We start from the raw sequence: 14,657 nt of genomic DNA, 5'->3' as shown, positions 1-14,657 counted from the left end.
ATTACAAATTGTCTTCACTTTTAAAAAAAATAGAGATATTGCGTGCAATTTTTATTACCATACGTTCGTTTTTACTAGTCTCTAATTTCAAAACTAGTTATTCATCAGTTTGTTTTGTAGCCTATACTCAGTATATAGTTCTACATTGTAGAACAACTAAAACTTCAAATATCCCACGTCTCTTCCAGTAGAGGTCACTGCTGTATTTCGCGGTATGTTGCAGCACACCATGGTTGGTGTGAAACTGAAAGTGTGCAACTTAAAATTGTTTACCGTATAACTGTATACCGTGCAGATGCAGTGCCCGTGGATTAGCATGAGAATAGTTTGTGTGTCCTGGAAGGTCAATAGTTCATTTCTATCCCAGTCCAGCTGACGCTCTTTCACCTTTGCTCCATACTGCCCTGCACACGGAGCTTGGATCCAGCTCTGTTACCGTTAGCTTACCCTGAGTGCTGAAATTAGTAACTATTTGACTCTACTTCTGGTAACCGGATACAGCATGGAGGATAGCTGCACTTTCTTGTACTTTGCATATGGTAGCAACCTGCTAAAGGAGCGACTGCAGCTCAAGAACCCGTCCGCAATGTTACATTGTGTGGCCAGATTAAAGGTATGGTTAAATAGCTGTCCCACATTTTATTCTTTATTCTTATAACATAGAAAACTCATCTCTGTTTCAGGACTATAAATTGATATTTGGGAATTATAAAGGCCTTGCCAGTGAGCGGTGGCATGGAGGTGTGGCCACCATAGAGCACAGTCCAGGAGATGAAGTGTGGGGGGTGGTATGGAGGATGAACAAGTCTGACCTCAAATCTCTCGACAGGTGACATAGTATCTCGCGAGCAACGTCTAACGTTTTCCCCTTGAAACTGACATGATGTGTTTGTGTGTGTTCAAATGTGCACACACAGTCAAGAGGGTGCGTACAGCGCTGTGGAAATATCGGTTCGGACAAAAAGCCGGGAGCTTTGTTGCCGCACCTACTTAATGAATAGCTGTGTGTATGCCCCACCATCACCACAGTACCTACTGGTAAGCATAACTTTTGTACATATTTTCCTACTTCTAATAATAATGGTATTGATTTTCATGTTTTGACATTCATGCTGGAAGAGAAAACGGAAATCTAGAAAAGGGTTCAATCCGTCGTCACCTGACAACCAGTCGCACCAGTTGCACACACACCTTTGGCACGCTCCGTGATCGCAGTTTGTTTGTGACAATCCCAGATTGTTCTCTTGCATAATTGAGAGCTTCAAATAATGTACGCATGGCTGAGAGAATGTAGATGAAGACAGTAAGGCTTTGTCTTCTACTGTATGTGTGCATTCGACCACTGTGTGCACTAGCGGAGCTGGGAGGGTGGGTAAAGGGGGGGGGGGCACCCTGAAATATGCTTGGACCCCACAGGAGCAAGGCCAGATATAATTTGCCGTTGGGGTATTTTTTTATCTTTAATTTTCAGGGCCAAAAGTATTGTAGTGGTTCTCATTGTTGACTTTTATGCGGCTAGCGTGACGCCGTTTCCGACTCAATTGCCCCCCTGCAGAGATGCCCCGCGAATGACTGGTCGGCTCGAATAGGTTCCAGGCCTTTCCGTGACAATGAAGCTGTATAGAAAATTGGCTATTGAAGTTTCCAAACGGTTAATGCGACAACATACTGTTACTCAGCAGAATTGCTCGGGGTATTGCAAAATAAATTTGTCTTGAGGATATAATCATATCCAAGCTGTAGTCTATAGTAATTGTACAAGCAACATTACAAATGGCAATCGCAGCAAACACAATGATTATATAGACCATGTATAATTTGACTTTTCCCATTGAAGGTGATTGTGATGGGAGCAGAGCAAAACAGATTGCCTAAGGACTACCAGGAGAAGCTAAGAGCAATCGAGACCAACAAGTATGAGGGTCCTCTACCTCTGATGGTTGAGCTGGAGCTTGAGTGAGCCAGAGAAGCAGAAAGACACAACCTATCTGAAACCTGATACAACAAACTGTTGTTTTCTGGTGTACTTGTTTCATTAGTAGTGGCAAACAGGCTAAAATAAAGTGGGGTGTCAAGTGTACTGTCATTTATAGTCCTTGGGGGTCGTTTGACAATTAACATTAAGACAAAAATCAAGATTGGCAAGATCGAGGGCTGTGTTTGTTCAAAGATTCACCTGTCCCTCTCATTGAGGGTATTTGAAGTGTTTCAAAGAGGTTAGCTGTGAAATATTATGGAAACAGCACAGTAGTGCCTTCTCTGTAAAATGGTTTATCTGCCGACGAAACGCGTCCCCTCACGCACGTCATCAGCCAACCGGGTGGCTCCTTAGTTTCTACATACAAAATGTTGTCCCTACTGATTTTCTTTTGCTGTCTTCGTAGACACACAAACATGGCCGTGCCAAAATCACAAATAATCACCATGTGTGCAAGCGAGATGTGCACTATCTCAGGCAGAGAGCTGCCCTGTCTGTGGGGGGTGAAATCCAAAACAAATGCAGCTGCAGCAATATCACAGTCAACACATAATCTCCAGCAGTGCAGAGATGAAAAGCACTAAACCCTAAAGAATGAATTTTCGTACACACGATAAGTGCTAATGGAGTCATTACATGATGGTATGAGAAACTTCAGAAACCATCCACAGTCATTTTAGATACATTGGCCATCATTACGCTTCTGGCTGATTCTGGCATGTTTACAAAAATGTTTATTAATTCAATAAATAAATAAAGTAGGTAGCTGAAGATTTGAAGACTAAATTGGATTTAAATGGGAATGGAAATGTTTTTGTTCGTGTCAAGTCAGCTAGTACAGGTTTCAAGTCTCCTGTGATGCTAATCAGGAGAAGCCATATAGAAAAAGTATGAATGGCGCTCTCAGGTGATATTACCAACTCCTTTATTGTCATGTTATCAGCCTTTGACTTCATACAGCGCACCTCAAATGAGTTTTTGACCCAGTTATTATAGATTTTGAGTCCAACTTGTAGCGCACAAGTGCAGTGGTGAGAAGTGTACTGCACTTCAGAAGATTTGTCAAAACAGGCACATAACTGATTTTCCCCAAACGTCCATAGATGACAACGCGATGTAAAAAATATATAAATTGACAAAGTACACCAACCGGGATTGAAATTTGGAATAAGTAAATTGGAAAAAACAGCTGTCATACAGAGGAACACGAACCAAGAAGCATTAAAGTTCCAGAAAAGGAAGATATTCCCCATCCACGGCTTTATAAAAGAGAATTGTTCAATGTTGTCCGTTCCAAGTATGATTCTTAGCAAATGTGTTGTCTTGTGCCGGCCTCACAATCACTACCATTTGTCAATCAAAACTGTCATTTATTCAGAATTCATTGTTAGTCCACTCAATCCAATTCTCAATACGATCTTATTTGTAGAGCACTTTAACACATTACAATAATGAATGAGGAATGAAGGTCAGGCAGCAGTGTGTACATACTGATAACGATGAAAAAAATAGGTCAAAGGTTGCGACAAGGGGAGCATCAAAGAATTCCATCAACGTGACCTTTCCACGACATTTGTATCTTCAATGGGTTATCATCTGACAGGTTGAATATGTGTTGATTTGACCTTTGACTTAAGCTACATTGTCTTGTGCCCACCAAAAACCAAAGCTGTTATTTTCTGGTAATTAATTTGCAGTGGCCCCCATTTTTTGCAAGGAGAATTGAGGTGGATGACTTCTTGGGCATGATCGACAAACACTCAACGCAGCCACTTTTCTGAGCAGGTTGGGAAGAAACGTCACTTTCAACACATAAAGTAATTGCTCAAGACAGCATTATTAATTATTGCAACGGTTGCATTATTAATTATCACAACGGTTGCTCATTACTAAGACAAAATGGTATGGTCATGAGACAAGGCAGAGGAACGAGATGCCCAACCATAACAGGTCATGATGGCTAGGCTCTCAAATTTTACTCTGAATACAATATGTATTTATTTATTCTCCCATAAGTGTTCATCATGTCTGTGTGTGAGAAATCAATTGCTTGCATTTGCATGTTTTGGTATGAAATTAATTGATTGTGAATTATTTGTACTCAAGAAACAATATTATTAACATTTGTGGAGCAGCATTATGTAACCATCCATCCATTTTCTGTACTGCTTGTTTCCATGGGGGTCACGGGCGTGCTGGAGCCTATGCCAGCAGTCATCAGGCATTATATAACCATATTTGTAGAATTCCTTGCAAAGGTTAAATTCCCAGGTTTGTAATCCTTAGATTTACATAACCACTTCACCTCAATATATAAACATTTAATGGCTCTGACTCGTAAAATGTATAGCCACAATTCCAATGTCCACATTGAAGCAGATGTAGGTTATGTGTGGTGATTAGAGCTCTATCCTCTCTTGACCTTTTGGGAATTCTTAGTTCCCTGTCAGCGTCGTCATCAATGGTCAACCTTTAGTAATGGATGATAATATCTGTAAATTATGACATTTTGATTGACTTCGATACCACTTTACAAACACTCCATTCAGTTACAAAGGTCACTGAAAGACTCCTCAATGGTCAGGCTCCTCCATGGTTACATCATAGTGAGTTAGTGCCATTTTTTGTTTTATTATTTTTATTTTTCTGTGGGATCATTGTGGTCTGCTGATATATATGTATGTCCGTCGGCCTCTAATTGTGGAATTTACTTCATTTTGAGATAAGAGCTGACTCAATGTCGACCCATTCTAAGTGACCCAAGACTGATATGAAATAAAACAATTATATTGGGATAATAAAGTGTCCACTTGGAGGCCCCGCCTCCTCCCACCATTCAAGTTGCAATCAGCTGTTAAGAGTCTGAAGGCGATCAGCCGCCTCACACAACCTGTTGAGGAGCCGCTAAAGACGTTCGTTCACTTAAGACGCAGACATGGAGAAAGATGCTCGACCCAAATGGGACAGTCCTTTGCAGTTCGTGTTGGCCTGTGTTTCTTATGCGGTCGGACTGGGGAACGTATGGCGATTCCCATACCTGTGCCAGATGCACGGCGGAGGTGAGGACTGACTACGTCTTTTTCTGACGCTGTTTTGTTGCGTGGAGAGGAAATAGTTGCACGTTTTCTTATTCCAAAAATCATCAAGCTGTCATTATAATATGAAGTTGACAATTTAATAGTGAATGTGTTCCCGCAAATAAGTAATGAAATGTCAGTAGCAGTTAAAAACAAAAACAACCAAAAACACGCAGTAATTTGACTCAATCACAACTTGCTCATAAATGTTCGTCCAAAAATTTAAAACGAGTATTTAATAAGGACGTTCTTTTGAAAACGAGTAGTGAAAATATAGACAAACTGTCAGATAAATGAACAGATAAAATACACCAATTAATAAACAATACAATTTGCCATTTATGTCCTGAAGCTTTGTTTGTCAAATACAATGCTGAACACTTTTCTCAGCCGACTTGTATTACATTCTACACCCTTGTAGTACATTCTAAAGTAGAAGTAATAATAATAATAATAATAAAGTGAACATATAACTTAAAATTTCGGAAAATCCTTATACTGTATTATATGACTGGACTAGACTAGACTTTTTTCAGTTAAAATCTTTTTCATTTTTTTTCAATTAACATCATGATCATTTCTAATTATATACCAATATAATTCATTTCTTGTTTTGTGTTATGAATAATATATTAGTCTTATTTGCTCATTGGAAGTATTTAGTTCTACTAGCTTATAGTTAGGTGTGTGGTGTCTATTTTGAATTAAGATCAATTAACTAAACACTGTCCTTTCCCCAATTGCTGTTGGGTCACCACGGAAGAACAAAACATAACATTAGACAACATCTAAATAACATGAGATCAATATTCCAAGCCTTCAAGGTAAACTTTGCAGATAACCTCAGTGTTTTTCCTTTAAAACTAAACGCCAACAAACACGGAAGAGTGATGACCATCAGTTTGCATTCAATAAAAATGAATAAGGCACACTTCCAGTAATGTCAGGTGGGTTGTAAAAGTTTCAAACAAATCCTTACCAGAGTGCAAGTTGATACAAAGTTGAAGCAGGCTGTAACTCTCAATAACATCGTAAACTATATATAGTTGATAAGTCCCAAGCATGGAGTGATATTACTAATGACTGAGCTCCCTTTAGCCTGCAGCTTCTCTCCTGTTTAAGGACTACACAGTAGAAGCAGGCGATAAGACCTAATGACATAACAGTTTAAGTGATACACAAACATGACAAGTGCAGAATGAACGAGAGAAAATAGATCGAGAAATGAATCCCGCTTGTAAAAATAAAGACGTTAATCATACATTCAATGCTACATTGACAACTTGCTATATTTATGTGATACAGTATATGTTTGTGTGTGGGTGATCTATTTTGCGAATGATAAACACAAAGAAAAGGAAGTTGAGAAAATGTTACGAGAGTGCCACATGCCAAATTGAACCTGCACATTTCTGAACTTTTGTCAGCCAACAGCAAAGAACAGTGTCACTTTGTCACTTATTTTTCCTGTGTTTATCATATTGCTCACTCTGTGGTCATAAGTTCATTAGCGGCTTTCCCAAGTTAACTGCTAATTGTCAAAGTTCATATGGTAAAAAAGATTTTTATTGAAGGGCTACTTGTGGGAGACAATACAGCGGTACAAACTCTGGACAATATACAAATTGTGCTTTATAAGAGTGGGAGTAGCTCATCTACAAAAATCTGATTTTGGGAACTTTTTAAGTTACAGTATGACATTAAAATGGGATAAAGAAGCTGGGGAAGCTTCAAGACACTCAATTTTATTTCTTCGTATGTAGTATTGTACTGTATGCCAAGTAAATAATGTATTTAATTGTGGGTTTCTCCAATAGGTGGTTTCTTGATTCCATATCTTGTGATGCTGTTTATTGAGGGTGTGCCTTTATTCTATATGGAGCTTGCCATTGGTCAGAAGATGCGCTTGGGAAGCATCGGGGCCTGGTCGGCCATTAACCCGTATTTGGGAGGAGTGGGTAAGTCCTCAAAACAACATTTAGAGATGATACACAACTAAATAACCAACTTCGTGAGTTCTGTAGGCTGACGGTAAAACACAACAATATATGCCCTTAATTTGGATTTGTAGTGATCTTGCAAAAGGTGGATAACTGCATGTGCATACCATTTTAACTTTTTGTTACAAGAACTATTGTACAAAGCACCCAGTGTAGAGTGTATCACTCTCCTGTTTTGTAACCTTTTTGGGTTCAATGGCCATCATCACATTTTTCCTCCTTGTCGTCATTAGGAAGTAGAATCACACAAATAACAAAAAAACGCCAGCCTTATGTAGTGAATTGTTAAGATGCTTACTAAACTTAAATTTAATCAAATACTGTATATTGAAGTCATGTAAGATTTGCGTATGCCTGACCTGATGATTCAACCTCCAATATTATTTCTCCTGAAATTATTGTTAAACTCCCAATTGCAGGACTTTGGAAGTTCCATTTTAGAGACCGATGCAAAAGGGAGAAATTGATTTAGATTAGGAATGCACTGATAACAGTACCAGTAGCGATGCTGATGCTGATACTGTACAATAGCAGTACTTGTAAAAATACTCTGATACGACATATACCTCATTACCAGCCAGAATATATTTTGGGTAGGAGCCATGTCAGACACGTGCATGTGGAGATACAATAAGAACATGGATGACAACACTTTTAGACAACTGCTCTGCTCACTGTATGATGAAGTCCGCCCAGGTAGCATTGATTACCCTTTAGCAATGAATCATCTTTATTGTCATGAACACGTGCATATTTATGAACTTTGCCCTCCGCATCTAACCAATCACGGTAGTAATGTCTGTTGATGTTTGTTTCAAGGGGTTATCCTCACTTCTAGCAATCGTCTCGGGGAAATTACATGATGTCAACCGGAGACATCTAAAAAATAAGCACAGAAACAATTTTCATCTTAAATCTCTGATTTCAGGTCTTGCGAGTGTTGTAGCATCCGTGTATCTTTGCCTCTACTACAACATTATCAATGCATGGAGCTTCTGGTACCTCTTTCACTCATTTCAAGTGAGCTATAATAAATACACTCTGTATGAATTTCTGAGCTCATTCATTCCTTTCGGATGACTTTCATTGGTTTACATTCACAGTCTGTCCTGCCCTGGTCAGACTGTCCCGTTAATTCCAACCAGACCGGACTTGTAGAAGAGTGCCAAAAGGCTTCGTCGACCCAATACTTCTTTTTTAGAGAAACACTGAACACGTCTTCTTCGATTGAAGAGAATGGAGGCATCCACACAGGTCAGGCTTTGTGTCTCCTGCTGGCCTGGGTGATCACCTACCTCTTTATTATCCATGGAGTAAAATCATCTGGGAAGGTAAGAGAAGTTTGCAGCCACACCTCAAGTGCAATCATAGCAGTGAGATACTGTAAAACAAAAATATAGTAATTGCTCAGCCTTTGATAAGAACCGCTGACACGATTGAATAAACATGAGTCGTCTAATTTAAATGTTCTCCATTGTAGTCTTCTTTTTCCACATTCTTCTTCTCTACATACACCTTGTTAAGACGGGTCCTTCTTTTGGAATATTTTCTGTATGAAGCTCCAAACCAAGACAAAAAGAGCACAGAATTACTTCTTCAAAGATTTCACTCCATGAAAATTTGTTGTTTGACTGTCTGCAGGTGGTTTACTTCACTGCCACATTTCCTTATGTGGTCCTCATGATTTACCTCATCCGGGGTTTGACTCTTCCTGGTGCCATCTATGGTATCAAGTACATGTTCACGCCTAAGGTAAGCATGGATTAATAATGCCATCATTTGATATGTATGTTTTTACTTTGTGTTTGAATGTTGACGATGTTTACATGATTTCAGATGGAAGAACTGGCCAATCCCACTGCATGGATAAATGCTGCTACTCAGATTTTTTTTTCTCTGGGTTTGGGATTTGGGTCGCTCATAGCGTTTTCCAGCTACAATCAATACAACAACAACTTTGAGAAACAGGCCTTCATCGTCTCACTCATCAACAGTGGAACTTCAATCTTTGCTTCCATTGTCACCTTTTCCATTTATGGCTTTAAAGCCACAGTTAACTATGAGAACTGCCTGGAGAGGTGAGTGGATGTCTTGCTCATCCTTGTCTATGATTGATGATCCAAATGTAGTGAGTGTAGCCAAATATTCATTAATTAGTCTTAGGAGTGTTACTGCTTAGTACTTGTCAAATGTCTGTATTTAAAGAGTGACAGTACTCGTGTCGTTTCTTCCAGGACACGCATTTTGCTGCTAAATACTTTTGATTTGGCGGAGGACACTATCAACATAAACAATGTGTTTGACTGGATTAAGACACTCAATGCAACATACCCGGAGCAGTTTGCTGAACTTGGCAATAAACTGGAAGCCTGTGACCTAAATGATGAACTAGACACGGTAAGGTCTTTATCATTCTACTCCTCTTGCATGAGTGCACAATAAACGCTTTGTTTTTATCAATGCATGGTTAGTGCCTGTAAAAGTTAGAAGTCGATTGGAGGAAACACACCTCCGCAAGTGCATGTGTCGATTTTTGAATGATTAACAGCCAAGCAAACTCTTGGGCCGACACTTTTCATTCTTGCTGAGAGTATTCATTATTATTATTCATACCTAAATCTCGGTCAGCATGCACCGTATCTATCTATCTTTTAAAGTCTCTATGAACATAGGCCCTCTTCTTCATACTACACTTTCCCAAGTCGAAGCTTCCTTAATCCCCGTTCTCAGCACCCAGTTGTCATGGTAACAACAGACACACTCAGTATTGGCCCCGCTGTAGAGGGGGAAATGGTGAGCAGTGACTAATTTTCACGGGACGGGACCGTGAGGGTTGGAAATCGAGATAACAGTTTTGTTTTCAATCTTCTCGCTGATAGCAATTTTTAACTGGTCTTAAAACTTGGAGAAAATTTACAAGCACTAAACAAGAAATAACCTGCTATCAAAGTACAGTGTACTGTATATGAAACAGATTGTTGCAGAATTTTATCGTCAAACTTTAGGTACAAAACCCCTTCTGATGAGATCCTGTCCTATTTGCTTCTGTTACGTGATTGTGCTGGGGTGGGAGAGCATCAAAGATCATTTACAATACACAACCACAACTTAGAGTTGTTTGATAAGAACCGTGCCAGTAGTTACTCTTTACATTTTTTTTCTTGAGTAAAGTTCATCTTAATACACAATCTTCTTAGGGTCTGAATCAAGGTAGATTGGAGTCATAAACTCTTATCACTCAACTCTGTTTTTTTTCTTCTCCTCATTTGTTTCAGGCAGTGGAAGGGGTTGGTCTCGCTTTCATTCTGTACAGTGAAGCCATTCAAAACATGCCCCTGCCTCAGTTGTGGTCAGTGTTGTACTTCTTCATGCTTCTGCTTCTGGGATTGGGCAGCATGCTGGGCAACTTGACTGCCATTACCACCCCACTACGAGACTTTAAGATACTGTCCAAAGTTAGCAATGAGGTGTTAAACGGTAAGACTTGGGTAGAGAGATATTGTTTGATAAAAAAAAAAAAAAAAATTGATGGCTATTGTTTAGTTACTCACATGACTTATACAATTTTGGATTACTCACCTAATAGCTGCTGTAAAAATAGGTTTCTCTGTTTTGCTGCACAACATAAAATGCTGTATCAGTCCTTATGATATAAATTCTTGGATATTTATTTACATAAATGATTGTGTCGGATCAAATAGCCTAGTGGGGTATTTATTTTTTTCTTTTTAAAGCGTCAAATCCAAAAATTAATTTAGTTACAAACTATACTTTGACTCAGGTTAGCCCGTAGTTGCGAATAGAGCATAACAGATTTCTTTTTGTTTTGGTTAGAGATGCGTCATGCTGTGTTTAAAAGTACACGCCATTATATGAGATCATGAGTTTCTTGTCAACAGTTTGCATGGAAAGTATGCAAAGTAGCCAGTGGCGGCTACATGCACCCTCACTACACAAAACTCAACATTTTGATTCCTCTTGCATTTCTGGAATATGAATTGAGCTGCTTTTATCCATCTTAGGGGTTGACCACTTTACCTTGTACTGCCACTTACTGTCAACTGTAATGGACATCACAATGCCAAGGGCTCAGCTTGCGAACGTCACATGACCAAACCCAGAAAACAGGTGAGCTGCGATTTGCTGTTACCTGAGCCCTTAGGCACTGTGACATCTTTTTCAGTCAACAGCAAGGAACAAAGTGGCCACTCACTAAAATGGGTAAAAACAGGTGAACTTTGTTGTTTAATTCTCCATTCACAAACGCAACATTAATCATAACGCCGTGTTTAGACTCGTGAGGATGCGTAGAACATACCGGTCTTCATGGTAATAAAAAGTCATATACAGTTCTGCATGACACCGGACAATAGATAAGTGGGTGACATAAGTGTGCACATCCTCTCTCTTATAACTGGGGTTGTGGCTTGATTTAAAATAGGCTAACTATTGCAGTGGCAGATTTGTGTGTCAAGTCTAGTCACTTACGTAAATGCCAAGTCAGCCAGTTTAAGTCTTTCGTACGTTTTTGCAAAGCAAGTCGCAAGTGCTAACGATGGCAACGCGAGTCTGACGTGAGTCCAGTCATGTGACTTGAGTCACCCACCTCTGCCTTGCACTGTTGGGCCAATAGTGAGTTCAGCTTTTATTGAATGACGATCATTGGGCTGGATCTCGCCAGCTGGGTTTGTTTGTGTGCATACCGGCTGGTGATTAGCCATCTCACGCGTTTTGTATCGAACCTGCTCAGAATGTGGAAAACAAGGCAATCAAAGGGGTTTAACTTGTTGAGGTAGAACTTGACTTCAAACTGTATGGCAGTATTTCCCAACCTTTATGGGCCAAGACCCAAAACATGTTGGAGATTAATTAGGGGAGGATTAGGGTATTTGCATTTTATTGTTCTCTGCTAGTTGGGAATCACCAAGATACTGTTCACAGACAAACGGTCCATTGCAATCTCAAAGTGTTTTTTGTTTTTCTCTTCACTTGTGCTGTGCATCACCTTTGTGAACTGTGTTTTCCCGTCAGGGACATTGTGTCTAATCCTGATGCTTCTCGGCCTGGCCTTTACCACCCCATCTGGAAATTATTGGTTTACCATATTTAATGAATACGGAGCATCTTTCTCTCTGCTTTTTGTTGTCCTCGTTGAGATTCTGACTGTCAGTTACCTTTATGGACTCAAAAGGTTTGTACTGTATGTTCGTATTGTTCTCTATGCCTTATGCAATCTAGTTGCTGCAATATAACAAGAAAACAATGATGAGAAAATTCTTGCTGAAAGGATGCTCTGCTTATTGTAGGTTTGAAAAAGATATTGAAGACATGCTTGGCCACCGTCCAAACTGGTACTTGAAGATCATGTGGGGCATAGTCAGCCCTCTTCTCCTAATATGCCTATTTGTCTTCTATATTGTCAACTATATCCGAGGAGGAACACCTACTTACCAAGCATGGAACAAGGAGCTGGTAAACTTTATTATTATTATTATTATTATTACTCTATTTACTACAAACTCTCAAATAGTTTAAATGTGTGCACAGAGCATTACGTTTTTGCTACAGCTTCCAACTTTTTATAGCTACAGCACAATATACAAATTGGTGTACCTTTGCTTGCATTGTATTTAGTTTCATGTAAAAGTTTGCTGCATTGTGTGAGCTGGTTCCTTAAGTTGTAAACATTGATTCCCTCCTAGCACATAAATAGTGTTCTGATGATTGCACAACATGAAGTTACAAATTGCAGAAAGAAAAATGTCCATTGTATCCATTTTTCAGGGAAAGACTGTGGTGACCGACTATCCGGTTTTTGGTCAAGTCTTCATTGCCATACTGTTGGCATCTGCCGTCAGCTGTGTTCCCCTCACGGCTCTCTATGTGTACTGCACGAACAGGAAACAATCAAATTCTATCAAGAATAGACAATCGGTCAACACGATATCTACTTAGAGCACCTAAGTGTAGATGATAAGTGCACCTTTTCAATTTTGTTGATGTGGTCCAATTTTACGACCGTTTTTTTTCTTTCTTTCTTAAGGCACTTTACACAGGTCACAGCGGGTATAAAACCACACTCCTCACCGCTGTGTGAGCAAGGAGTAATTCCTTTTTAGAAGAAACATCCAGTAGGCTTGCTAATATTACTCCCAGTCGAAATAAGGATGTAGTCGTCGCAGTGTTGTTTACAAGCAGGAATAGCAAGGAGAAATAGGAACATAATGATGAGCTCTCAAGCACCAACTGGAGCATCTAAAATTACTTCCTGGAGCAACCTGCCAACCAAATTCTGTTCAAGTGGAATATTCCCTCTGTCCCTGTGTCCAAAATTAATTCGAATGCACAATTGTCAATATTGACAGTGACTGTAGTGAAAATCTATACATTTATAGATGATACAAATCATCTGGAAAGTTGTTTTGGAAAACTGCTATTTGTTGATGTTGTAAATTGTAAATTGTTTCCACCTAATGTATTATTACTAGTACATTGTTATACGTATATGATATATTAATATTCTGTTTGTACAGTCCCAACATTTGCTGTAGTTTCCTTCTTATAAATGTGTTATTTGAAATACCCTTTATTGTGTAAAGTATGATTAGGTACTGACAATATTGCCTCCTATGCGTTTTAATATGAAATATACTGTAGATAGCTGTCATTTGTTGAAATTGTCAAATATACAATATTATTATCACATTGTTCTTAATCCTCCATATTCAGACAAGACTTGATGTTAGGAATCTCATATACATTTTATTTTCCATTAAAAAAAGTTATTTCATGGAATACAATATGAGTGGTAGCATGTATATATTGATTGATTGATTGAATATTTATTGATCCCCAGGGGTGGGGAAATTCAGGCCCCAGCAGTATCCATACCACAGAGTGGGTATACAAAAGACACACAGATGGCATGAGCGCAACTCAATAGGCTCCCATAAGGCTGCCACACAATGGCGCCACAAAGAAAGTCAGAAAGTGCACAAGATAAAAGCCATCAAAGCAAATCAAAGCTAAAAGACAAAGGAAAAAAAGTAACAGCGGCCAACCAGCACCCCTCAATACAAGAGAACACCCCAAAACACACAAAATAGCCTCCACTCATTGTACTCATTTCTCTGTGTGGAATGTTGAATGTTTTGATTAAAGACTTTTTAATAACTAGTGGAATTGTTGTCTTTGAGGTGAAATATTAAAGTAAGATTAGTAATAGTAAGATGGTTCCCCTGATAACAACGGATGTTAGGATTGACAGGACTCGACCATTTGAATTCTGGGAACGGCGGAATGTTTCCATCATGACGCAAAATAGAAATGCAAAATGTAACTGAATGTAAATTGTGTGATTTGTGTATAATCCGCAATCACATTTTTAGTTCTGTACATTTGTACATTCTTCCTTGCAAGAATATTAAATCATTTTCAAGTCTCCTAGGTATTATTTAAAGTAGCTAATGCTGACATTATCTAGATTTTTATTATTTATCGAATTAAAAGTGTGTTTGGATACTTTTGTCGATTTTGCAATATTCGTATTCATTTCAGTTAACGTGCCTTCAGTTAACAACATGCCCTGCAGTAACCCTTATT

At 39.0% G+C, this 14,657-nt stretch overlaps 2 protein-coding genes across 4 annotated transcripts; both read left to right on the top strand.

The window, feature by feature from the left end:
- Window positions 1-327: 327 nt before the first annotated feature.
- ggctb (gamma-glutamylcyclotransferase b) lies at window positions 328-2,267 on the top strand. 2 transcript variants are annotated; one of them, XR_005100716.1, is made up of 5 exons: window positions 329-613; window positions 684-829; window positions 918-1,038; window positions 1,838-2,021; window positions 2,053-2,242. XR_005100716.1 is itself a non-coding variant. In XM_037274696.1 (4 exons), the coding sequence occupies exons 1-4, from the start codon at window positions 503-505 to the stop codon at window positions 1,958-1,960; spliced, it is 501 nt and encodes a 166-aa protein (XP_037130591.1). In that variant the 5' UTR covers window positions 328-502; the 3' UTR covers window positions 1,961-2,267. The 2 variants fall into 2 exon arrangements, 1 of the variants encoding a protein (XP_037130591.1); XM_037274696.1 differs by having other exon boundaries at window positions 328-613; window positions 1,838-2,267.
- A 1,679-nt stretch (window positions 2,268-3,946) lies between these two features.
- On the top strand, window positions 3,947-13,275 carry LOC119135865 (sodium- and chloride-dependent transporter XTRP3A-like). Of its 2 annotated transcripts, XM_037273836.1 has the most exons (11): window positions 3,956-5,037; window positions 6,873-7,013; window positions 7,984-8,075; window positions 8,159-8,386; window positions 8,697-8,807; window positions 8,892-9,133; window positions 9,290-9,452; window positions 10,331-10,532; window positions 12,087-12,246; window positions 12,362-12,527; window positions 12,840-13,275. In XM_037273836.1, exons 1-11 carry the CDS (start codon window positions 4,914-4,916, stop codon window positions 13,008-13,010), a joined length of 1,800 nt encoding a protein of 599 aa, XP_037129731.1. In that variant the 5' UTR covers window positions 3,956-4,913; the 3' UTR covers window positions 13,011-13,275. The 2 variants fall into 2 exon arrangements, with proteins under 2 accessions (XP_037129732.1, XP_037129731.1); XM_037273837.1 differs by lacking the exons at window positions 12,362-12,527; window positions 12,840-13,275 and adding an exon at window positions 11,078-11,183 and having other exon boundaries at window positions 3,947-5,037; window positions 12,087-12,217.
- Window positions 13,276-14,657: the final 1,382 nt, after the last annotated feature.

This window comes from Syngnathus acus, chromosome 16 (assembly GCF_901709675.1).
Source record: "Syngnathus acus chromosome 16, fSynAcu1.2, whole genome shotgun sequence".
Classification (NCBI taxonomy): domain Eukaryota; kingdom Metazoa; phylum Chordata; class Actinopteri; order Syngnathiformes; family Syngnathidae; genus Syngnathus; species Syngnathus acus.
This window is presented reverse-complemented; position numbering and strand designations above follow the sequence as displayed.

Bases quoted from the DNA above. Each gene is read 5' to 3' on its own strand.
- ggctb (XM_037274696.1), top strand. From the start codon at position 503: ATGGAGGATAGCTGCACTTTCTTGTACTTTGCATATGGTAGCAACCTG. The intron at 614-683 runs GTATGGTTAAAT...TCTCTGTTTCAG, and splicing joins ATTGTGTGGCCAGATTAAAG to GACTATAAATTGATATTTGG. The intron at 830-917 runs GTGACATAGTAT...GTGCACACACAG, and splicing joins GACCTCAAATCTCTCGACAG to TCAAGAGGGTGCGTACAGCG.
- LOC119135865 (XM_037273836.1), top strand. From the start codon at position 4,914: ATGGAGAAAGATGCTCGACCCAAATGGGACAGTCCTTTGCAGTTCGTG. The intron at 8,387-8,696 runs GTAAGAGAAGTT...GACTGTCTGCAG, and splicing joins GAGTAAAATCATCTGGGAAG to GTGGTTTACTTCACTGCCAC. The intron at 10,533-12,086 runs GTAAGACTTGGG...TTTTCCCGTCAG, and splicing joins TAGCAATGAGGTGTTAAACG to GGACATTGTGTCTAATCCTG.